The following is a 26,063-nucleotide window of genomic DNA, read 5'->3' on the forward strand; positions in this document are numbered from 1 at the left end:
CGCGGGGCTTGGCTGGCTGGCGGGGGGAGCGCCGCTGGTGGTGCGGAAAGGCCGAGGGGGCCCTGGTGCCGCGGACCGGCTGAAAAGCCCCAACGGCCCGGTCCCGGTCCGCGGACCGGCGGTTGGGGACCTCTGCAATACACAATACATATAGAAGATAATAGACATATAGTAATATATATAAAGAAAAGGATAGAAAAAAAGATATAAAAATAGAGGGGAAGATATATGAAAGGAAGAAAATATATATGATATATGAGATAAAGGAAAGACAATTGGACAAGGGACGAAAGGCACACCAGTGCACTTATGTACGCCCCTTACTGACCTCTTAGGAACCTGGTGAGGTCAATCGTGGAGAGTCTAAGGAAGAAATGTTTGGGGTTAGGGGTTGACACGATTGAGTCCGGTAATGAGTTCCATGCTTCGACAACTCGATTGCTAAAGTCATATTTTTTACAGTCAAGTTTGGTGCAGTTAATATTAAGTTTGAATCTGTTACGTGCTCTTGTGTTATTGTGGTGGAAGCTGAAGTAGTCATTGACAGGCAGGACGTTGCAGCAAATGATCTTGTGGGCAATACTTAAATCGTGTTTTAGGCGTCGTAGTTCTAAGCTTTCTAGACCCAGGATTGTTAGTCTATTTTTGTAGGGTATTCTGTTTCGAGTGGAGGAGTGAAGGGCTCTCCTGGCGAAGTATCTGGACATTTTCAAGGGTTTTGATGTCCGAGATGTGGTATGGGTTCCAGACAGATGAGCTGTATTCAAGGATGGGTCTGGCAAAAGTATTGTAGGCTCTTGTGAGTAATGTGAGATTACCGGAGCAGAAGCTACGTAGGATCAGGTTAACTAAAAGATATAAAGAACGGTTGTTTAATGGAAAAAAATAGAGTAGGGGAGACATGATAGCAGTGTTCCAATATCTCAGAGATATTGGAACAAAGAAGAGCGGGTGAATCTATTCTCCAAAGCACCTGATGACAGGACATGAGACAATGAATGGAAACTAATAAAGGAGAGAAGCAACCTAGAACTAAAAAAAAATTTCCTGATAGTTAGAACAATTAATCTGTAGAACAACTTGCCTCCAAGAAGTTACAGATGCTCCAACACTGAAAGTTTTCAAGAAGAGATTGGACAATCATTTGTCTGAAATGGTATAGAGTTTCCTATCTGAAGAGGAAGTTGGACTAGAAGTTCTCCAAGGTCCTTTACAACTATATTATTCTATTAAAATAAATGCTAATGATGTGGATGAAACTTTAGGAAGTAACATTCTCATTGCTGTGTGTAATTTACTCAGATTAATGACAGTTGATAGAGTAAATAATACCATACCAAGCTGTCTATCTTTTTAAATGCTAATATACATCCCAGAGGAATTTCTCAAATCAGAGGCATACCTGATGCCCTTGTGTTATTATACAGTTTATCCAAAGGCAACAGAAGCACTAGATGGCAAAAATGTTTTCTTGGAATTTTAAACAGTGCTGTTCCATAGTATGCTTGAGATATATTAATATTAAGTAAATATCAGTGTTTGTCAGATTATAACACTGAGATTCTAATATAGAGCAATAAACCAGTGGCTTGTACATATTGACTCAATCCACGTAATGAATAGTTCTTTCCTTTAAATTGCTGTTCCTAACTCCTAAAGGGAACAAGTTTGCTTCATCTGTAGAAATTACTAATTTTGGGGGCTTGGCCACCACATGCAATAAATATTTGAAGAGAGACACTTTCCATCTTTATGTTTAGTGAAAAATAAAAGAAATAACAAGGGCAACAAAGGATGGTATTATCCTGGATTTAACCTGTCTTAAACCTAGCAGTACCTTTGCTGATTTTATCTACCGTAACTAATTGGCAGAAACCTCTAGGAATATATGATCTCATGCATTCATTATCTTATCCATTTTGAGCCAATATGTTTTGCAAAACATGAGGTTATCTTAATAGGTGAACATTTGGCTCAGAAAAGGCTATTAAGAACTCTGGGTTTTCTGGATAGTTCAAAAAGGTAAAAGCCTACTTGCAGGTCCCTAAAGCCTTGGGTGGGAGTCCCTAAGATTTGCCAGTCATTTACAATTATTGATGCATCAGAAAATAGGTATTATCATATTGACTGTACTTAATTTAATGCTATTTTAACATTAAACATCTTCCCCCTGACCAATGAATGTTTTTAGTACGATTTGTTGAATGAATGTTAATGGAAGTTTTTTAAAGTTAGATTTTTAAGGATTGTTTTATGTATATTAATTGGATTGATTTTACTATTGTCTTTTTGTATATGTTGTGAGCCACCCTGAGTCCTCGGAGAGGGGCGGCATACAAATCCAATTAAATAAATAAATAAAATAAAATAAAATAATTCAACTTGAATTAAATCAAATAGAAATTTAATGTTCGTTTTAGTGCCAGGTAGGTTTTTTCCAACCCTACTTCTTTTTGGCTGTTCAGCACACTGTCCAAAGGCCAAGAGAAAACCTTAGCTTTGCTCTTCAGATTTGCACAACTCAGGGACTAGTTACATAAGAGCAATTTGGGAGGAAATGCTTCATTTCTCCTAAATCCTTGTCATGTCAAACCAAGATTACCATATGAGTCAGCCTCAATGGCAACGGAAACCTGATTTCATAGGAATCAAAAGCATGTGCAGAGTTGCTGCCTCCATTGTGAACAATAGTGTATATCTTGCACATATTGCATACAAATCTAATAATAATAATAATAATAATAATAATAATAATAATAATAATAATAGTAATAATATTGACTACAGGTGTCATTTACAGTGATCTGTCTCCATTTTGTTCTTCCAAAATTCTGTAGAAACCAGTCAAGCAGCATGCTAGTGATGTGGATTGAATATATACCGGTACATTTAAACATTCAGTTGGCAAAGAAAAAAATGAATACAGTGATACCTCTACCTAAGAATGCCTCTACTTACAAACTTTTCTAGATAAGAACTGAGTGTTCAAGATTTTTTTGCCTCTTCTCAAAAACCATTTTCCACTTATAAACCCGAGCCTCCAAAACTGTAACCGGAAAAGGCAAGGAGAAGCTTCCATGGGACCTCTCTAGGAATCTCCTGGGAGGAAACAGGGCCAGAAAAGGTGGGGAGAAGCCTCCATGGGGCCTCTCTAGGAATCTCCTGGGAGGAAACAGGGCCAGAAAAGGTGGGGAGAAGCCTCCGTGGGGCCTCTCTAGGAATCTCCTGGAAGGAAACAGGGCCTCTACCCTCCCTGTATTTACCCAATCGCTCACATTATTTGCTTTTACATTGATTCCTCTGGGAAAAATTGCTTCTTTTTACAAACTTTTCTACTTAAGAACATGGTCACGGAACGAATTAAGTTCGAAACAGTGCAGCGCTTTATTCAGAAAGTTGTGCTTTATCATGAGACTATGCAGGGCCTAAATAAGCAGTTGATTTATTAATAGAGTACAAAACAATTTCCATAATTTTCAACAACATTAAATATTCTGTGTAAGCTCTCCCTTAAATTAGAATTACATACCCATAATTTTTATGTCAGTTTATAATTCAAATATACAATATGTACACAGGAGTTTGGCGCATTTCAATAGTGATTTTTGGATTCCTTGAACAAACTGGACTTTCTGTAGTTAGAAAAACTGTCTCTGTTGTTTCCTATAAGAGAGATCATTGCCATTGTATGCCAGAGGAAGGATTTGGAGCATCTATGATGTTGTATGCTATATGGCAGCATTATCAGCACAACTGATGAAAGGAGAGTATTGCAGTCATCTACTTGTGGATCAGGGGATGCAAAGAACAAAGAGGATTTTAGCTAGAACAGTATGGGAAAGCTTCTAAGCCAGGCCTGTTCCCTCAACTTAAGCCAGTGATGGCGAACCATTTTTTCCTTGGGTGCCGAAAGCACATGTGTGTGTGCTATCGCGCATATGCGAGCACCACACTCATACTTCAATGCATGGGGACGGCAAAAATGGCCTCCACCCCCACCCCCCGAAGCCTTCTGGATGCCTGAAACAGCCCATTTCCGAAACCCTGGTGGGCCTGGTAGGCTCATTTTTTGCCCTCCCTTGGCTCCAGAGGCAAAAATGTCTGTCCCCATCCCCCCAGAGACTCTCTGGAAGCTGAAAATGCCCTCCTAGGGCCTCCAGGCAAGCTGAAAATCAGCCGGCCAGCACACACATGCACACTGGAGCTGAACTAGGGTAACAGCTTGCGTGCCAGCAGATATGGCTCTGTGTGCCGCCTATGGCACCCATGCCATAGGTTCGCCATCACTGAATTTGATAAAGCAATTCCAAATTCGAAAGGATATTAAGGACTTGTGATTTTCTCCTCTCCTCTCCCCTCCTATTTGGGTATTCTGAAGAGCCTGGTAGCATTCCAAGGATAGAGCATGTCAAAGGAACAGATTATTTATCTATCTATCTATCTATCTATCTATCTATCTATCTATCTATCTATCTATCTATCTATCTATCTATCTATCTATCTATCTATCTATTTAGTCCAATACACAATGAGGGGTTTAGTGGGTGTATATATATATATATATATATGTTTTCGTAAATTTTCACGGGTATATGTATGTAGATTGTTCTGAGTTCGGGTTTTGACATGCAAAATATTACACAGGGCAAAACCCGAACTCAGAACAATCTACATATATATATATATATATATATATATATATATATATATATATATATATATATATATATATTTGTTTTCGTAAATTTTCACGGGTATATGTATGTAGATTGTTCTGAGTTCGGGTTTTGCCCTGTGTAATGTTTTGCATGTCTATGCGACGTTTCGGCGAAATCACATTCACCATCATCAGGCTGGAGTTCCAATCTTTGTGTTTTTGCAAATGAATATTAGCAACTGACATTTCTTCTTAGCATGTAGTGTGGGGGTGGAGATTTGCTTTGAATGTAGCAAATAGATTGGGTGACTATGCTTCAGTGATCTGATTGGTTGGTGTAATCATGGTTATTAGAAGGAATGGCATGAAGATTATGCACATGTTTTGCAAGGGATTTCATAGATTCCTTGGTATTCTAATTGGATTTTATCTTTGGGGCTCCTTAGGATATTAGATATTTTTTGGTTAGTGCAAAATGAGGTTTTGATGTTATGTTTTTGTAGAATTTTACTAATTTTATCTGTGGTGCCTTTGATGTAAGGAAGGATGGTGGTGCCATTGTCCTGTTCTTGATCTTGTTTTTTGGGGGGGTGTCTCTTTATTGATTAGGTTTGTTATTGTTTTCTCTTTGAATCCATTAGAAATTAGTACATGTTTGAGTTTGTTCAAACATGTGCAGCCACATACATTGGACAAACTAACCGAAGAGTGAGCCAACGCATAGCAGAACATATGAATGCAGTCAAAAAACAAGAGAAGACCTCCTCCCTTGTCCAGCACATTAAAAGAACAGGGCACGAAATTGACTTTGAAAAAACTAAATTACTCCACAAAACAGAGAATTTATATAGAAGAATCTCTCTAGAAGCTATCGAAATTGAAAAGAGATCCTTTTGTTTAAATAAAAGGGATGATACCTCGCGCCTGCCAGAGATTTGGAAACCAGCCTTAAACAAAATAAACACTTCATTATAATCAATATGTCAATCCTTTAATTATTATGATTTTAGAATTTTATATTTGGAAATCAGCCTTAAAGAAAACACTTCATAATCTTCATGCCATTCCTTCTAATAACCATGATTACACCAACCAATCAGATCACTGAAGCATAGTCACCCAATCTATTTGCTTACTAATTTTATCTGTGGTGCCTTTGATGTAAGGAAGGATGGTGGTGCCATTGTCCTGTTCTTGATCTTGTTTTTTGGGGGGTGTCTCTTTATTGATTAGGTTTGTTATTGTTTTCTCTTTGAATCCATTAGAAATTAGTACATGTTTGAGTTTGTTCAAACATGTGCAGCCACATACATTGGACAAACTAACCGAAGAGTGAGCCAGCGCATGGCAGAACATATGAATGCAGTCAAGAAACAGGAGAAGACCTCCTCCCTTGTCCAGCACATTAAAAGAACAGGGCACGAAATTGACTTTGAAAAAACTAAATTACTCCACAAAACAGAGAATTTATATAAAAGAATCTCTCTAGAAGCTATTGAAATTGAAAAAAGATCTTTTTGTTTAAATAAACGGGATGATACCTCGCGCCTGCCAGAGATTTGGAAACCAGCCTTAAACAAAATAAAAACTTCATTATAATCAATATGTCAATCCTTTAATTATTATGATTTTAGAATTTTATATTTGGAAATCAGACTTAAACAAAACACTCCATAATCTTCATACCATTCCTTCTATAACCATGATTACACCAACCAATCAGATCACGGAAGCATAGTCACCCAACCTATTTGCTACATTCAAAGCAAATCTCCACCCCCACACTACATGCTAAGAAGGAATGTCAGTTGCTAATATTCATTTGCAAAAACACAGAGATTGGAACTCCAGCCTGATGATGGTAAATGTGATTTTACCGAAACGTCGCATAGACATGCAAAACATTACACAGGGCAAAACCCGAACTCAGAACAATCTACATATATATATATATATATATATATATATATATATATATATATATATATATATATATATATATATATACACGCACACACACACACACACACACACACACAGTAAAATACATGATGAAGGTTATAGAGGAGATACTCATAGTAAAATATATCTAAGAAATAATAGAAAAGAAGATATAGGAATAGAACATATCAATGAAAGAATAGAAGAAGAGATATAGGAATAGAAAAAAGGTATAGGAGATATAACAATGCTATTATACAATAGCATTGTTCCAGGATGTGTTTTGAAGCAATGATGATTTGCCTTAGCATTTAACAAATCATTAGAAGAAACCCCTGAAATTCTTAGAATTGATCCACTCTTAAAAGTCACTGGATATTTTCTCCATTTCCACAAAGAAGGGTGATAATTCAGCAGAGCCTTAGGTTGAACTCCTGTTAGATAGTCAATGTGTGGACTCTGTTTGCCAGGAGCTCCCATTATTCAGGCTTCAGACATAATTTTATTTCATGAACAATTTAGAACATTTCTTGAACAATTTTAGCATTTGGAGGAGAAACCTAACTTATTAAGGTTTCCAAGAAGGAAGAAAAAAAGGATCTATTGACAAAGCAAACCCAGATTTAAAGACTTCTTGGAATCAGGGGGGAAAAAAATCTTCACACCCATTTTTATGAGAAATATCTAAAAAGAAAAATACACTTGGAAAATACTGATAAGTCTTATCAGTTGTGGATTCTAGTGATTGAGGGGTGTGTGTGTGATGCTTTTCCTGGTTTGGCTGTTTGAATCGTGTACAAGTGGAGCTCCTGAAATTTAGGATCAGCGTTGACACCCGTTGCTTGCCTGAAACACAGCACGGACACATGCCTGAGAATTGAAAATGGAAAATGTATTGCGTGGTTCGTTCTTGCTTTGTGATATTTCAGCCAATTAAGCTATCTTTGGCTACCTGACAGCCGGCCTAATGTTCAGTGTTGAACTGTGAAAGCAAGAGAAGATTGTCGCTCTTGGCTTTTCTCAATTCAGGCTTTGGCTTGCTACTTTGTCCAGCTGTAATCATTGCATTGAAAAGTGAAAAGACAAATATGCTGAAGAATAAGATGAATTGATTTCTGCTAGAACCCAGTGAGAGGGAAAGTTCATTATACAGATTTTCTCAGGCCGAACACAATACATCAAAGACATTACCTTTTTTCTGGAATTTACATGAAGTTTCATTTCCCCACTGATTTTATCTTTCCGTATGTAAACATGAAATGCTCAGTGGTCATTTTTAGATACACACAACAAGTGGTTTTGAGGATTTATTTCTCCTCACAGGAAGCTGTGGTCATCACTTACAAGTTCTCATGAGGAGTTCCCAAACTTGTTCTTCATGGTTTACATTTGGGTAGTTCTGGTAATAAAGATAATGCACTCAACACTTTCTCATGGATGTGAAGATGAAGTTGGGATTCAAAGGAGACCCAGTGATTAAGATGTACAGAGGAGGGTAGTGTACTCATAAAAACTACTCTTCATGGAATACTTAAATACCCTACCACAATAACCATTGGAGCAATGCATGTTTAGTTCTGGCACAATTCAAAGAAACAGTGGGAGAAATGTTAATTCTCCCAGGGTAAGATTTAATAGCTCAGCTGCTCCCCAAGGTATGCATAGAGTGATTTATCTGGCCATAAATAGGTTTGTTTTATCTCACAGTGGGAATACTCACAAATCTCCCTTTGGTTAAGTCTGTCAAAGGGTTGATAAAGGGGTGGAGCTAAGCAATAAAGCCATCATTTATTTCTTCTGCTGGACAGTTTGGTGCACTTGAGAAGTAATGAACTATAAAGTGAGTTGAGAGGTTAGTAAATCCCTTTTAAGGATCACAAAGAGATTTCACAGCTGCCCGGGGCCAATAATTGTACAACATGTTTGAAGTGAGATATCATTCTTTGAATGATAGAAGAATCGAAGGATTTTTGAAGAATCATTCTTCAATTTGGAATTTGTACACTAAAATACGTGTGCATAAACTCCAATAACTGTAAGCTCCAAAAGTCCAGGCTTGCAAAAATAGAGAATGTTATTTCCATATTTATTCATTTAGTAAAAGTTTGTATTGCTTACTCTAATCCCAAAACATTGTGTTCAGAATTGTGCATTTGGAGAAGGGGGTAGTGTGGCGAGGTGTTTCATGCTGGCTGAAGGCTGACATTGTTGTGATTCAATTTCCTCCTTCTATTCAGTCCTTTCTGTTCCTATTTGCTTACACAATTAACAATGTCTATTTCATGGTCATTTAGAATAGAATAGAATAGAATTTTTATTGGCCAAGTGTGATTGGACACACAAGGAATTTGTCTTGGTGCATATGCTCTCAACGTACATAAAATAAAATATACATTTGTCAAGAATCATGTGATACAACACTTAATGATTGTCATAGGGGTCAAATAAGCAATGAAGAAGCAATATTAATAAAAATCTTAGGATATCCGCAACAAGTTACAGTCATACAGTCAACATGGGAGGAAATGGGTGATAGGAATGATGAGAAAAACTAGTAGAATAGAAGTGCAGATTTAGTAGAAAGTCTGACAGTTTTGAGGGAATTATTTGTTTAGTAGAGTGATGGCGTTCGGGAAAAAACTGTTCTTGTGTCTAGTTGTCTTGGTGTGCAGTACTCTGTAGCGACGTTTTGAGGGTAGGAGTTGAAACAATTTGTGTCCAGGATGCGAGGGGTCAGTAAATATTTTACCCGCCCTCTTTTTGACTCGTGCAGTATACAGGTCCTCAATGGAAGGCAGATTGGCAGCAATTGTTTTTTCTGCAATTCTGATTATCCTCTGAAGTCTGTGTCGGTCCTGTTGAGTTGCAGCACCAAACCAGACAGTTATAGAGGTGCAGATGACAGACTCAATGATTCCTCTGTAGAACTGAATCAGCAGCTCCTTGGGCAGTTTGAGCTTCCTGAGCTGGCCCAGAAAGAGCATTCTTTGTTGTGCTTTTCGATGATGTTTTTGATGTTAGGTGACCATTTTAGGTCTTGAGATATGATAGAACCTAGAAATTTGAAGGTCTCTACTGTTGATACTGTGTTGTCTAGTATTGTGAGAGGTGGAAGGGTGGAAGGGTTTCTCTTAAAGTCTACCACCATTTCTACAGGTTTGAGTGTGTTCAGTTCTAGATTGTTCTGGTCACACCACAAGGATAGTTGTTCAACTTCCCGTCTGTATGCAGATTCATCATTGTCTCGAATGAGTCCGATCACTGTTGTATCATCTGCAAACTTCAGTAGTTTAACAGATGGATCGTATGAGATGCAGTCATTAGTGTATAGAGAGAAGAGAAGTGGTGAGAGTACACAGCCTTGGGGGGCACCTGTGCTAATTGTACATATATCTGATGTGATTTTTCCTAGCTTCACCTGCTGCTTCCTGTCTGTTAGGAAGCTTGTGATCCACTTACAAGTGTGTTCAGGTACCGCTAGCTGATTTAGTTTGGTTAAGAGAATGTCCGGTACAATGGTATTGAATGCTATACAGTATATTATAGTATTATTTACATTGATGTGTATGCTTCCTTATTAACTCTTCATGAGATATGTACTAAGTAGCATGTTTTGCCCAGAACCATACACCCAAAACAGTCCTGGGAGTTTACATTTTTTTTTTGTTTCTCAAGGATATGTTCCATATAAAGAAAGCAGATACAGTGGTACCTCTACTTAAGAACGCCTCTACTTTTCTAGATAAGAATCGAGTGTTCAAGATTTTTTTTGCCTCTTCTTAAGGGCCATTTTCTACTTAAGAACCCGAGCCTGGAAAAATTTCCCAGTAAATTTGAGAGTGGCACGAAGGCCCGGCCAGTTTCCTGCCATTCCCCCTTTAATCCCGGCCTTCTTGGGCTTTTCTGCCAAAGGACCCTTTCGGTGGTGCTTAAGGAGGCTTTGGCAGTCCAGAGTGAACAGAGCATTTTCTTTTCTCTGGGCTCTTGGACAGGGAATAAACCTCTGCCAGCGCACAGAGAAAAGAAATGCTCCCTTCGCTCTGGGCAGCAACTGTCCTCCTCCTCTTCTTCCTCCTCCTTCTCCCACCCAAATTCCCAGCTTTTATTTCTTTCCTAATGGGTTTGCATGCATTATTTGCTTTTACATTGATTCCTATGGGAAAAATTGCTTCTACTTACAAACCTTTCTACTTAAGAACCCGGTCACGGAATGAATTAAGTTCTTAAGTAGAGGTACCACTGTATATCTAAAACATTTTTAAAGGCATAAATCTCTCTCTTCTTAATTGCTAGAGTGAATTTTTCCTCCAAACATGAATAAGAAAAAAATAGCTTTTTACAAGAAATCAACTTTAGGCAGAGGTGGGATTCAATTTTTTTTTTACTGCCAGTTCTATGGGTGTGGCTTGGTGATCATGGCATAGCATAGCTTGCTGGTCATGGTTTGGTGGGCATGACAGGGGAAGGATACTGAAAAATCTCCATTTCTTCCCAGTCAGCTGGGACTCGGGAGGCAGAGAATTGATGTGGACGAGGCCAGTCAGAGTTGGTATTTACTGGTTTTCTGAACTACTCAAACTGTCTGCTACCAGTTCTCCAGAACTGATCAGAACCTGCGGAATACTGCCTCTGACTTTAAGAATGGTAAAGTAGAATGTAACTGCAATTAGAAAAACCTACCTGAGGTTGTCATAAGGACAACAGCCTTTCAGTTATCATTTTGGCAGTTCCCAGCAGATAGAAGGAAAGAAAATCTTACTCAATGTCAAGTTGACTGCATTCAACATGAGGGTCATACGTTATTCAAATCTGATGTGTGGCATAAGGCATTAGAAAGTAAAGCAGGCAAAAGGAGCTTAGAATCACCAATTTGCTTTTGATAAATTTAAAAAGTAAATTTTTGCTTAGAATAATTGGAAACTAGAAAATGAATATAAAAGAGTATGAAGGGAAGGGACCCTTTGAGAAGAAAAATTTAAAATTGGGTAGAGGAAGGGCAAGTCAGCCAAATTTTAGAGAAGAAATCTCATTGCAAAATGACTTGATGATTAAGAATGAACTGTACACAGACATTTCTTTGTTTCCCTACTCCAGCCATCCTGCTCAGTAATCTCCCCTGATATTGCAACACATCCAATTCACTGGGTGCAAAAGCTATGATATATTCCTAATTAAGACTTTGTTTACCCTGAAAGGATATTTAGCTGATTTCTTTAAACTTTAACCAATCATCTGAAAGCATTGATCTGGTAAAAACTGGCAGGGGAAACAACATGTGAAAAACAGAATAATTCTATCTTACATACGGAAGTCAACAGACTCAAACTCAACCCTAAGACGGAGTGGCTGTGGGTTTTGCCTCCCAAGGACAATCCCATCTGTCCGTCCATCACCCTGGGGGGGGGATTATTGACTCCCTCAGAGAGGGTTTGCAACTTGGGCGTCCTCCTTGATCCACAGCTAACATTAGAAAACCATCTTTCAGCTGTGGCGAGGGGGGCGTTTGCCCAGGTTCGCCGCGTGCACCAGTTGCGGATTTATTCATTCATTCATTCATTCATTCATTCATTCATTCATTCATTCATTCATTTATTAGATTTGTACGCCGCCCCTCTCTGTAGACTCGGGGCGGCTCACAACAACTATTTGGACCGGGAGTCACTGCTCACAGTCACTCATGCCCTCATCACCTCAAGGTTCGACTACTGTAACGCTCTCTACATAGGGCTACCTTTGAAGAGTGTTCGGAAATTTCAGATCGTGCAGAATGCAGCTGCGAGAGCAATCATGGGCTTCCCTAGGTATGCCCATGTAACACCAACACTCCGCAGTCTGCATTGGTTGCCGATCAGTTTCCAGTCACAATTCAAAGTGTTGGTCATGACCTATAAAGCCCTTCATGGCATCGGGCCAGAATATCTCCGAGACCGCCTTCTGCCGCACGAATCCCAGTGACCGGTTAGGTCCCACAGAGTTGGCTTTCTCCGGGTTCCATCGACTAAACAATGTCATCTGGCAGGACCCAGGCAAAGAGCCTTCTCTGTGGCAGCCCCGGCCCTCTGGAACCAGCTCCCCCCAGAGATTAGAATTGCCCCCACCCTCCTTGTCTTTCATAAACTTCTTAAAACCCACCTCAGCTGCCAGGCATGGGGGAACTGAGACATCTCCCCCGGGCCTATACAGTTTATACATGGTATAAACCATGTGTGTATGTTTTCTTTTTAATAAGGGTTTCTTAAAACGACTTTTAATTATTAGATTTGTTTTATATTGTGTTATTATTGTTGTGAGCTACCCCAAGTCTACGGAGAGGGGCAGCATACAAATCTAATAAATTGAATTGAATTGAAGTAAAAACCCTGCAAGATTGAGGGTCTAAAACCCTGAGACTATTTCGCCATATAGTTATCCCTATGGCTCTTCAGTGTTTTGATTTTGAAGAGATGTTGAGCGCCTTCATAACTGACTTAAGCTAGGTCTTTCCTCTTGCCAAATGTATTGGTCTTGAGTTGACCAGCATCAAACTCACTATCCTTATCACAATCCGGTCTCTATTGGTTCTGTTTTAGCCCAGGGCTGACTTGTATTATCATTGTGTTGCATAAACAGGGCATATTAAGCAATTTGCATGTCACCAACCAGAGACAACCCTACAGAACACTGAATGCTTCTTGATAGAACTTGGAAGAAGTATTATAACAAATCAAAACAAAACAAACTTTTAAAATAATGGTAATGTTATTATTCAATCAAATGTCTGTGAACTGAAAATGTCTGTGAAAACTAGTTAACTGAACTAAATTAAGTGGAAAAACTGCAGCTGTAGAGATATCAGTTGGTGAAAATTTCTGTCATGATATAGCAGAGAATTGGTGTTTTTTTAGCATTAGATCTAATATAGAATAAGGAATCAATATCCTTTAGATGTTCCTGAACTAGTATCTCCAGACATTGGATACCTTAATTAGGATTGCTGACAGCTGTGGTTTAGCAACATCTTTGGGGCCCATATTCTCCATTCCTAAAATCTACTCTATTCAAATTTGTTATTTCCCCCCCCCCCAAAATTCAAAAGAATATTTGTGTTTATATACATAAAATTGTAATGTGTGAATGCATTGTCTCAAACAGTTTTCTGAATCAAATATAACTCATTTGTCTTTGTAAAATATAGGAAACTTTCTTTATTCTTCTTGTTAACAATTCCCCTTTCTGTCCTTTTCCAGTTCTTCTATTATCTCCTATTGACCTCTGAATAATACAGAACTAGCAGTGATTAATTTATCACAGATGGACAACTCAACTCAACCATAATTAAGTTTGATTAGTTCTAGTTTAAGCTGATAACCTGTGGTCCAAAAGCCACAAAAGTTATCACTTACCCATCCCTGCTTTAGAGAACCGGGGAAATATCTTTGTCAAATGACAGACTGTGACTTTATAATATTCAATGCCATCCATTGACCCAGAATTGTCTAAGAGCTGTTTTTTTTTCTTTTCTTTTGTATTTTCTTCCCATTCAAAATGTTATTGGTGCAGCCAAAATGAGGCTTTGAGTTATTTCCTAATGCTAAAAACTAGAATAGTAAAATAAAATAAAATGAGGTGAAATGTGATATAGAATATCACATAAATCGTTGTGATGGAAGGAAATGCTGCACTTAAGCAAAAGATCCTCATGCATCTATTATATTTTCCTTAAAAAAATAAAAGTATTCATTTGAAAAACAAATCTATAATTTTTTTTTAGCCATATTCAGCATTAGCTGAAGTACCCATAGTTTAATTTGAAAGCATTTGCTCCTCTTGTTCAGATAGCTGTAGTTGGCTGTTCCTTCCATTTTTGGATAGAGATCTAATTTCCTGATGTGCCATGAATGTACAGTAGCATCTTTGTGAAACCCGAAATGGCTCTATTTTTTGTGAATTTTAGGACCGCCTATTTTTCGTCATGGAATATGTCAATGGAGGAGACCTAATGTTTCAGATTCAACGTTCACGCAAATTTGACGAGCCTCGCTCCCGCTTCTATGCAGCAGAAGTCACATCGGCACTCATGTTTCTACATCAACATGGCGTCATCTACAGGTACTTTGGGGGAAAAAGGGGAATTATTAAAGCTGTTCATTTCATTGGTATTGGCTAAAGTCCAGGGTTTCTTAGCAACCGCATTGGCTGTTAGTTTCTGCGTGCTAACACAGAACTTTTTTTTCCTTACTCTTTCTGAGGTGGGGAGAAGACTGTTTATCATTCTGAATGTTAGCATTTGAATCGTCTCTGCAGGCCCTGCCAGCTGTGGGTGCCAGTTTTGTATTATAAAACAAGCAACGCTTATTTTAAAAACTTGGCACGCTGTGACCCATCGTTGACTTTGGTTGCGGATCAGGGCAATCGCTTCAGTTTTCTTCCCCTGCCATGGGTTTCCTTTCATTTCGGAACTCCCTGCCACTTCCTGGGTTTGTTTGTCCTAATTGTCTCCAGTCTGAGATGGGATAATCATTTGATGAGGCTTTGTACATGAAGTCTTGATGGTGAGGGTGAAGGCTCAGCTGCTAACAGGAAGAACCTCTTTGGAGAGAACTTGAATTTGTTCCCTGCAGGCCCTGATTGGCATCTGGCTGAACAATAACAAAACCTGAATTGCTAACTTTTCGTTATGCCATGAAGAATACACTTAGAGATAAATATTTATTATTAGCCACAAGGAACTCCTTGATACATTTTCACCTACTATCTCTCTACGTTGTTAAGGCCTTTATCTTGTCGTTTCACTCTTCCTCTCCTTCTTGTCTCCTTAAAGCAAAAACAAAGAAAAGAAACTGGCAGTTTTTCATGACTTCAGATAAAATTTGGCAGGCACATACAGAAGAAACGGCAGTAAGGGAAGTTGGCTGCGGGATCACTTCTCTTTCATGAAGTACTTGAAGAGGGCAGTCACAAAGCACTATTCACAGGGGAGGTTGCTGCAGATATATCATTGCCAACATCCAGTAAAAATGAAGCAGAAAAATAATACACGGTTGGAAGCACATAGGAATATGTATTGGAGGGGAAAAGGGATTAAGAATTAGTTGTTTTTCTTTCTATCTATCTATATCTATCTATCTATCTATCTATCCATCCATCCATCCATCCATCCATCCATCCATCCATCCATCCATCCATCCATCCATCTATCTATCTATCTATCTATCTATCTATCTATGTATCTATCTATGAGCATATGCACCAAGACAAATTCCTTGTGTGTCCAATCACACTTTATTTATTTATTTATTTATTTATTAGATTTGTATGCCGCCCCTCTCCGTAGACTCGGGGCGGCTCACAACAATAGCAAGAACAATGTAAAAACAAATCTAATAATTTAAAAAAACACTAAAAACCCCATTATTAAAAGCAAACACACACACAAACATTCCATGTATAAACTGTATAGGCCCGGGGGAGATGTGTCAGTTCCCCCATGCCTGATGGCAGAGATGGGTCTTAAGAACTTTACGAAAGGCAAGGAGGGTGGGGGCAGTTCTAATCTCCGGGGGGAGCTGGTTCCAGAGGGTCAGGGCCACCACAGAGAAGGCTCTTTTCCTGGGTCCCGCCAAATGACATTGTTTAGTCGACGCGACCCGGAGAAGGCCAACTCTGTGGGACCTAACCGGTCGCTGGGATTCGTGCAGCAGGAGGCTGGGATTCGTGCTCACAATAAAGAATTCTGTTCTGTTCTGTTCTGTTCTGTTCTGTTCTGTCCTGTCCTATCCTATCCTATCCTATCATATCATATCATATCCAATCACCCACCCACCCACCCACCCACCCACCCACCCACCCACCCACCCATCTATCTATCTATCTATCTATCTATCTATCTATCTATCTATCTATCGTTTATATTTATATGCTGCCCACTCTAACAGGACTAAGGGCAGCTAACAATAATCACAAGAACTAAAACAACAAGAAATATAACAATAATAAAGAACCAATGGTATAAATACATAAAAACCTAACAAGCCATACATATACACAGTCACTCCTAATTCCAGGCCTGCCGGAAAAGCCAGGTCTTAACAGCTTTCTGGAAGACCAGTAGGGTGGAAATAGTATGGATCTCTGGAGGCAGTTGATTCCAAAGGTTCAAAGCCGCCACAGAAAAGGCTTTTCCCTGCGACCCCACCAACCGACATTGTTTGGCGGATGGGACCTGGAGAAAGCCAACCCTGTGGGTTCTTATGACACAGGATACAGTCTTGTAAATAGTCTGGTCCTGAGCTATTTAGAGTTTTAAAGGTGATAACCAACACCTTGAATTGCATCCGGAACCAACTGGTAACCAATGCAGTTCACGTAAGGTTGGAGCGATATGGGTGTACCTTGGTACACACGTTATTGCACATGCCACTGCATTTTGTACCACTAAAGTCTGTGAAAGCTCTTCCAGGGTAGCCCCATGTAGGGCTCATTGCAATAGTCAGCCTAAACCTCAGTGTACTTGGAATTCAGTGGCATAGACATTTATTCCTCTGAAAGAGAGATGAGCAACTTAAAACTCACTGCAATATTTTAAGAGCAAAACAAGTCGCACATAATGCACACTATATTCCAGAGAAAGAAAAAGATAGGAAAAGAAAAAAATTAATAAAGGTGTTAAAACAGCGTTGCATTCTCCCTCTTCATTCCTCAGTTCTTTTCAGAATTTTTTTTTTACTCTGGTACATAGAAATGTGTACTGTCTGGGTCCCCCCAGATGCCAACACCAACCAAAAAGAGTAGCCAGACACAGTGGTAAAAAGCAAAGGCAGTTTATATACTGGAAAGCAAACACAGGTAACAAAAACTGTTCTTACAGACAGGAACACAATGAAGCTTCACAGAGGTTTCACAAAGGCCAGGCAATAAAACAGGATTCTTGCTGGCAAAAACAACACTGGATATAATAAAACCCACGCCTCCCCCAAGTCTTTCAGCCTTCTAGGCCACAAGCCAAGATCAGAGACGCCAAGAATCGAAGCAAGGTCACAGCACTCCCAGTTGATAACTCTCCACAAGACTGTAAGGGCGGGCCTGCCTTTTCAACCCTGCTGAGGAGAACCACACCCAAACCCAGCTGTTGCCAATTCAGGGATGGAAATACCTTTCTAATTGGCCCCTTCTTTGAGCTGCACGTCTCTGCCTCATGTCTATTATAGCCTGTGCGTCTTCATCTAATGAATCCACGCTACTAGCTGGGGAGAGCCCCCCCCCCGGGGGGTCTCAGGCTGTTCTCCCTCCTCCTGTTCCTGACGTTCCTCTCCCCCGTCTGCCTGGTCCTCCCCCTCCTGGTCACTGTCCTCCTCCTCTGGGCATGGATCCGGCAGAGCTCCAGCCGGTCCCTGAGGAGCCTCAGGCTGAATCACCACAGAAATGTCTAGAAATGTTTTGATTCTCTACTTACTTTGGACATTTTGATTTCTATGCTGTTGATACTTCCAATTCCCAATCTCTCTAAAGCAACTTGAAGATAATATTTATGTTTACGCCACATATTCAGATATGCTGTAACAAAAAGCAAAAATACTTATTTTCTCTCAAATTGCCAAAAATCTTATAGCAACAATCCCCCTTAACTCACATCATATAAAACGGGAGTACAATAAATTGCCTGCACCTGAAGCACACACATTCCCTTCTTGTGTGTTCATATGTATGATCACAAAAAAGTCTTAATAGATCATATGAGGAGGCAGGTCTGAAAAACTGCCAAGCCACCATTCCCTTTGAAAGGTTTGCTACAATGGTGGTAGCCAAAGAACTAGGAGGTGATATAAAACCAAGATTTCCTCAAATGGAGACAACTGCTATGCCTGCAGAACCACAGTATTTCAAAGCACAAATTAGTTTCTTAGCAGTGTGACAGACAACATAGCGGAGTTGAAAATAAATAGAACGGGGATGAAGTCATGGAATCCCAGAGACATGGAACCAATCAGTTAAAGAGCAAGTGGGGGTGCTGCTACTGCCTATATCTTTTGTGTTGTGCATTCAACACAAATACATTATTATACATCAAATCTTTTTAAAAAAATAGCCTTGAATGTGTCACAATGTGGTGACCTATTTTTTATTCAGTGCTATTGTATAGAAAGAAGATGGCTGTTTTTAACCAATAGGATCTTCTCCTATCTTTCAAAATTCCCATCTCTAGAATTAAAAGGGATTTTAAGTAGCAAATAGACAGCTGCCAAACTAAGTTCCTCTTCTCTGCATTGCCTGTGTAAATGCAGAGATTGCTGAGCTCTGCTGTTACTGGTAGTTGTAGTTCAGTGACATCTGGTGTGCCAAAGATTGCATTCTCCTGCTGAGAGTAAAGATCAGTGTCATACAATATGGAAATTTCCATGAACATTTTCTTCTCCGATGGAAAGAAACCAAGAATGATTTGTGTCTTTGTGCCTTTTCCTTTATATGATGAAAAACCAGGGGAAGTCCCAAGAAAAAGGGACCAGTGTTGTATTACCCTTTTATAACAATTTTATAACTGATTTTACATGTACTTTACAGAAGGAAGAATATATGTTTAAGCTGAATGAGGTCCATTAAAATGAGGATTTACCAGTAGATATAATTGGGGAGAGGTGGCTTGGCAAGTAACCAGACCTCAAGCCATGTAGCACTTTAAAGGCGATAGCCACCACCTGGAAGCAAATCAGCAACAAGTGCAACTCCTGCAAAAGAGATGACACACTCTTTCGACTTGCACAAAACCATGTGCATTTTGAGCCAAGTGAAGCTTTTAGATATTCCTCGAGGGCAGCCCAATGTAGAATGCATTACAATAATTCAAATAGGAGGTGGATGACTGTGAGAAGGGCCCATAACATGGGTGAAATGCTCCCATGCCTGTCAGTTGTTGGAGAACCAGTCGTGAAGGGAGCGTGAGGCTCCACCCACCCATCTGGATGCTTCCATTTGGGTTCTTTTAGCACAGAATTCTTTGCGCATTCACAGAGGGTAAAAGAACCCAAATGGTGGCATCCCGCCAGGTGGGCGGAGCCTTGTGCTCTCTTTGCAACCAGTTCTCTGACAACTGACAGGCACGAGTGAACTAGGAGTATTTCACCCCTGGCCCATAACAGATTGCAAAGAAGGAAACCGTCTTTTAATTTCCTTGGATTTCAAGCACATCAGAAGATACGATTTATTTATTTATTTATTTTGAAAGAACAAAAACTACAGCAAATCAGGCCCTTTCTCCCCCACACAAATTTTTTTGTGTTACTGTTATTCCTGAAATATAGCTGGCAGTACACACAGAAAAAAATGGATGAAGTGATACCTGGCATATTGTAGGATATACAAATGGCAACTCTTTTTCAAGTTGCACTCACCGTAGCCCAGTTCTTGAAGATAGGTAAACAAGAAAACATAAACCTTGAGGATTTTCCATGAATGTAGAGCCTGTCATCTATTGATGCCAACTGTAGTTCTTCAACAGAAGAAAGAAAATACAGTGATACCTCTACCTAAGAACGCCTCTACTTACAAACTTTTCTAGATGAGAACCAGGTGTTCAAGATTTTTTTGCCTCTTCTCAAGAATCATTTTCCACTTACAAACCTGAGCCACCAAAACTGTAACCGAAAAAGGTGGGGAGAAGCCTCTGTGGGGCCTTTCTAGGAATCTCCTGGGAGGAAACAGGGATGGCAAAGGCAGGGAGAAGCCTCTGTGGGGCCTCTCTAGGAATCTCCTGGGAGGAAACAGGGCCGGAAAAGGCAGGGAGAAACCTCCGCGGGGCCTCTCTAGGAATCTCCTGGGAGGAAACAGGGCCGGAAAAGGCAGGGAGAAGCCTCTGTGGGGCCTCTCTAGGAATCTCCTGGGAGGAAACAGGGCTGGAAAAGGCAGGGAGAAGCCACCGTGGGGCCTCTCTAGGAATCTCCTGGGAGGAAACTGTGCCTCCACCCTCCCTGTGGTTTCCCCAGTTGCACAGATTATTTGCTTTTACATTGACTCCTATGGGAAAAATTGCTTCTTCTTACAAACTTTTCTACTTAAGAACCTAGTCATGGAACGAATTAAGTTCGTAAGTAGAGGTACCACTGTAAGTTGAAGCGCACATATTTGGAGGTCAGGGTCAACAAAACAAGGCCTTATCACACCAAGTGACTTTCTGGTTGGCGTGACGCTTGAAGAAAATTCTTCTAAGTTCCTAAAATTTGGCCCCTTCCAAATTATCTTCCCCTACTGGAGATGGCATTTGTGCCATTGTAAGAGCTCTCCCTTCCTTGATATTCATCTGCATCATGTAAACAGATCATCATGTAAACAGAGCCTTGACATTAACATGGGAAGAATAGGGTGGGCCTTTTGTTAAAAGGGGAAAGGAGAAACCAAAGAAGGCAACCGAGAAGCATGCCAAGTTTACATTCCTGAGAGGGCAGTCTTTTTCCTGTAGAGTTTGTAGGAAGGGGACCAGTGCTTTCTGCCTGATAACACTAATTCTACCAAGAGGAAGTTGGGAAGCAGTATTTATCTTCTGTTTAAACGTCAATTATTTTAGTTTATTTGGTTGTTATATTTACTTAACGAGAAACTAAAAATGAGCTTGTATTCCCTGGATGAGCTCAAAAATATACGCTTTTATATACAGAAAGGGACAGACGCACATATGTCTTATTTTTTTCTATATACACAGAACTTCCCTTTAAGGCTTCTCTGGAGAATAATGAAGACAGTTTATGGAGTAGTTTGGTATCCATAGACAAGAAGAAGCTATTGCATTTCTCTACTATAGCCATTGCCTTTCAAAATTTTAAGCTGCAATAGTATTTCTACACTGATATTTTTTATCATTACAAATTTAAATATTTACTTTGATATGCCCATTTCTTCCAGATGCTTTGGAACTATTTTAATCTTATACTGTTAAATACATTTTTGGCTTGAAATCCAGACACATTATTGGTAACCCATTAGTAGTGATTAGGTGAATAGAGACCTAGTTGTGAGATCTTCCCTTTGGAATAAACATGCTCATCATAGCTGTGACAGAGAAGAGGGTTTTAAATTTTTTCTCTTTCTTAAGAAACCAAAACAAAACACTACTAATAGTTCAGGCCGAAAAATAAGCGACATCAGAACAGGGGTCTTCAAACTTGTGGACTTTTAACTCCCCAAATTTTCCAGCCAGTCTTAAAGTTGCCAAGTTTGAAGACCTCTGGATCAGAACAACCTAGAACTGTTCTTTTTTTCCCTCACAAGGACCCAAAGGGAATCACAATAGAGAGTGGGTTTGTGCAAAAATTTGAAGTGCCTTTTCCTGACAAAAATGAAGGCAATCTAGTAAGTATTCTTAAGGGGTGTAGATCACTGTTTCCCAACCTTGGCAACTTGAAGATATCTGGACTTCAACTCCCAGAATTCACCAGCCAGCATTCGCTGGCTGGGGAATTCTGGGAGTTGAAGTCCAAAGGAAACACTGGTGTAGATAATCCACTTCTTCCAGAGTTTTCACCAACTACAGACAGATTGCCTTCTTGATAACCTTTCCTAAAATGGGAAGGTTGGAGATGTGATTATAGTTAACTAAGAACATTGGGTCCAAGAGAGGCTACAATACATTCTCATTCAAGGGAGAAGGTATCATCCTGTCTCTCAAAGATTATAGTATTGATCCAACATAGCAACTCCCTGACTGCCTTAGTAGTCAGGAGGTGGCCAGGTCCAATGAAAAGGTGGCCAAACTGAGAGCATAGAGAATCTGGGCCATTTTATTAATAGTTATCAAATCATACTTAGATCATATAACAAGACCAGTCCCTAAGCACCTTACCTGAACTACCCAGTTAGAATACAAGCCAGAGCTGATCTAAGTGACTTTATCTATCAGAAAGCCATAATAGTAGCATTATATATGATCTTGCTGGCCCTCCCTGACCATTAGAAGATTGAGTCATCCTGAGCAATGTCTCATTGTAGAACGAATCATTCTGTTAGAATAAACCCATGATGTCAAACCTATGGCACATCTGCCAGAGGTGGTAAACAGCCCTCTCTGTGGGCACATGTGCAATCAACAGTTGCTTTTCTGGTTTCCAGCGCACAGCTGATCTTCATGTGTGCCGGAGCACCAGGAACCTGAAGACCAGTTAGCCAGCTTACGCAAGTGCACCGGTCAGCTGGTCTTCAGGTTTCTAGGGTTCCGGTTCCAAAAAATCAGAATATCGTGCAAAAGTTTGTTTATTTCAATGCAACTTAAAAGGTGAAATGTAATATAGTTCAAGGCAAGATAGTTCAAACCGTAATTTGTCATAATTGTGATGATTATGGGGTACAGCTCATTAAAAAAATCCAATCCACCATCTCAGAAAATTAGAATATTACATGCGACCAATAAAACAATAAAATAGAACAATATTGGACCTCTGAAAAGTATAAGCATGCATACGTACTCAGTACAGTGATACCTCATCTTACAAATGCCTCTTCATATGGACCTTTCAAGATAGGAACCCTGTGTTTAAGATTTGTTTGCCTCTTCTTAAGAACCATTTTCACCTTACGAACCCGAGCCTGGGTGCATGGTCTCTCTTACTGCGTGTGTGCTCTCTTACTGCCGCAAGGATTCCCTTGCCTTGTGACTGTCACCGCTGGGATTTCCCATTTGCTTGCTGCCCCCGCTGGAATTCCCTGCCTCCTTTTGCTTGCACCTGAAGCGGGGAATGCTGGAGCTGCCCCATTTACCTGCCACATTCTCCTCTAGCCCTCCGCTTCCTCTGCTCCCCAAAACTACCCCTCCAGATGCTCCCTATGCCACCCCAAATTGCCTCCAAAATCATTCTCCAAAAAGCTTCCTACACTGCCCCAAATTATTCCCTATGCCACCCCAAATTGCCTCCAAAATTGCTCCCCCAAAAGCTTTCTATGCCACCCCAAATTGCCTCCAAAGTCTTCCAAAATCATCTCTCCTTTCAAAATGCCTCGTTTCTCCTTGCTGCCTTTCTTCACTCCATTTGCCTTCATTAGGACCTCAATTTGGGTGGCATAGGAAGCGGCTGGAGGGGCAATTTTAGGAGCAATTTGGGGCAACATAGGAAGGTTTTGCAGGGGCGATTTTTGGAGCAATTTAGGGCAAAGTAGGAAGGTTTTGGAGGGGTGATTTTTGGAGCAATTTGGGGCAATGTAGGAAGCTTTCGGAGGTGCAATTTTTGGAGTGATTTGGGGCAATGTAGAAAGCTTTTGGAGGGGTGATTTTTGGAGCAATTTGGGGCAACATAGGAAGGTTTTGGAGGGGCGATTTTGGGAGAGATTTGGGGCAGCATTAGCCTTCGTTAGGACCTCCATTTCTCGCTTCTCCTCACTCTCCGTCTCCACTCCATTAGTCTTCAGTTTGTTTGCCCGCCACTTTTTTTTAAGCCTTAAAGTTTGGATTTTCCTAATGGGTTTGCACGCATTATCTGCTTTTACATTGATTATTTGCTTTTACATTGATTCCTATGGGAAACAATGTTTCATCTTACAAACTTTTCACCTTACGAACCTCATCCCGGAACCAATTAAGTTCATATGACAAGGTATCACTGTACTTGGTTTGGGCCCCTTTTGCAGCAATTACTGTCTCAATGCGGTGTGCCTGTGGCATTGCTGAGGTGTTATGGAACAGCAGGATGCTTCAATAGCGGCCTTCTGCTCCTCTGCAACTTTAATTCCTGTCAAAATTAAATTACTAAATATTAAATATTAAAAACATTTTAATATTTCTCAAAGACCCAAAGCAAGCATTTCCTTTCCATGTAAAAATCAAGCAAAGAATTTATCAGAAGGAATTGAAGCAGTTCTCTCTGAGTGACACACGCATTTAGTCATTTGCCCCCAAATACTTCTGTATGAAAAATATTTTTATAAAGTAGAGATCTATCAAACAGAAAAGCAAGGAGCCTTATTGGCAACACTAGAAACTTTAATAAACACTAATAATGTGCTTCTTAAAACACAGATTTCTCTTCTTTTTCTATGTGCACATAGACAAAGCAGAGGAGCCTGAACTTTACTACTGGAAATTAAAAGCTTCATCCCAGTAGTACTTATGTCAACAGTTCTTTAGGTACAACATGGTTGATACGCTCTTCTATAAATAATACAAATAACAGTTCTTACATAACAGTCACTTCCATTTACCCATGGAAAGCTTTTCATTGCAATAATCTCTTGTAAGCCCCTCCTTCAGTAGCAGAAATTTGTTGGGGGGAGGAAATGCTATTGAACTAATTGTTTCTTCCTTTTGTGGATACTCTGGAGAGCACAGCTGAGAGATTTTTGTTCCTTTTTTAGCCTGGAGTAGTATGGTGGGAATAATATACTTTTGGTAACTTAATCCATCACTACTTTGTGAGTTTGGGTTTTTACCAAATTCCAAATACCACAGGAAAGAAAGAATAATAAGAATAATAAGAATAATAATATAATAAGGGTACTCCTTGACTTATGATCACAACTGAGCCCAACAGTTGTGGTGGTAAGTGAAACATTTTTATAGTGCTTAGGTCCCATTTTACAACTTTTCTTGCCACATTTTTAAAGTGAATCACTGCAGTTGATAAGATAGTAACATGGTTGTTAAATGAATCTGGCTTCTCCATTGACTTGGCTTGTTGGAAGGTTGTAAAAATGTGATCACAGGTCCCTGGAACAGTCCAATGGTCATAAGTATGAACCACCACTTGTCAAGCATCTGAATTTTGATCATATGATCATGGGATGTCACATGATCACGGAATGTGAAAAACTTTTTTGCAACTTTCAACAGTCACAAAACAATCTGTTATAAGTAAAAGACAACCTGTGATGCAGTAGTGGGTTCTAAAATCCTTTACTACCAATTTGTATGCACACTCACGCATACATGCGTAAAAGGCTTCTGTGCATGTGTAGAAACGTCCTGGGTGGGTTGGCGGAGCATCCACCGCCAGCGCTACTGGTTCTTAAAACCAGGCCGAACCGGAAGCAACCCACCACGGCTGTAGTGTTTCACTATAACAAAATTTCTGGTTTCTTACTGTGTTTTCCTAGGAAAATAGGGCACTTGGGTATCTATCACATGCAAAAAAAATTTATTTTATTTATTTGATTTGATTTGATTTGATTTATAGGCCGCCCTTCTCCTCGTGGCCTAAATATATTCTAAACACCTTCTCTTTCATGAATTTTCAGATTGACATCTATGTGTAATTTTATTTAAGAATTGGCATTTTTTATTAGAAATGTTTTTAAATTTTGTAATACAAACTCAGTTAAATTCATTTAACAAAAGGAGGTCAGGAATGCTTTCACATCTCCACATGAAGAAAGGGGTGCTTTCAAAGTCAAGATCTGTTAGTACAAGGTACATGGTTGTTAGGGTTTGCCATTGTAAACTACCTATTGTAGTCTCTTGTACTATCACTTTAAATATTTTGGGCTGGTTCGCCATAAGAGGGCACCAGTACTCCTTCCC

At 39.7% G+C, this 26,063-nt stretch overlaps 1 protein-coding gene across 5 annotated transcripts in view; it reads left to right on the forward strand.

Moving 5' to 3' along the window:
• PRKCE (protein kinase C epsilon) overlaps positions 1–26,063 on the forward strand; it is a 404,880-nt gene that overhangs the window by 340,813 nt on the left and 38,004 nt on the right. For all 5 annotated transcript variants that reach the window (XM_070734568.1, XM_070734569.1, XM_070734570.1 and 2 more), the window contains one exon: positions 14,532–14,686. In XM_070734568.1, the coding sequence (XP_070590669.1) occupies positions 14,532–14,686 (155 nt within the window). The remainder of the gene's footprint in view (positions 1–14,531; positions 14,687–26,063) is intronic.

This window comes from Erythrolamprus reginae, chromosome 1 (assembly GCF_031021105.1).
Source record: "Erythrolamprus reginae isolate rEryReg1 chromosome 1, rEryReg1.hap1, whole genome shotgun sequence".
NCBI lineage: Eukaryota > Metazoa > Chordata > Lepidosauria > Squamata > Dipsadidae > Erythrolamprus > Erythrolamprus reginae.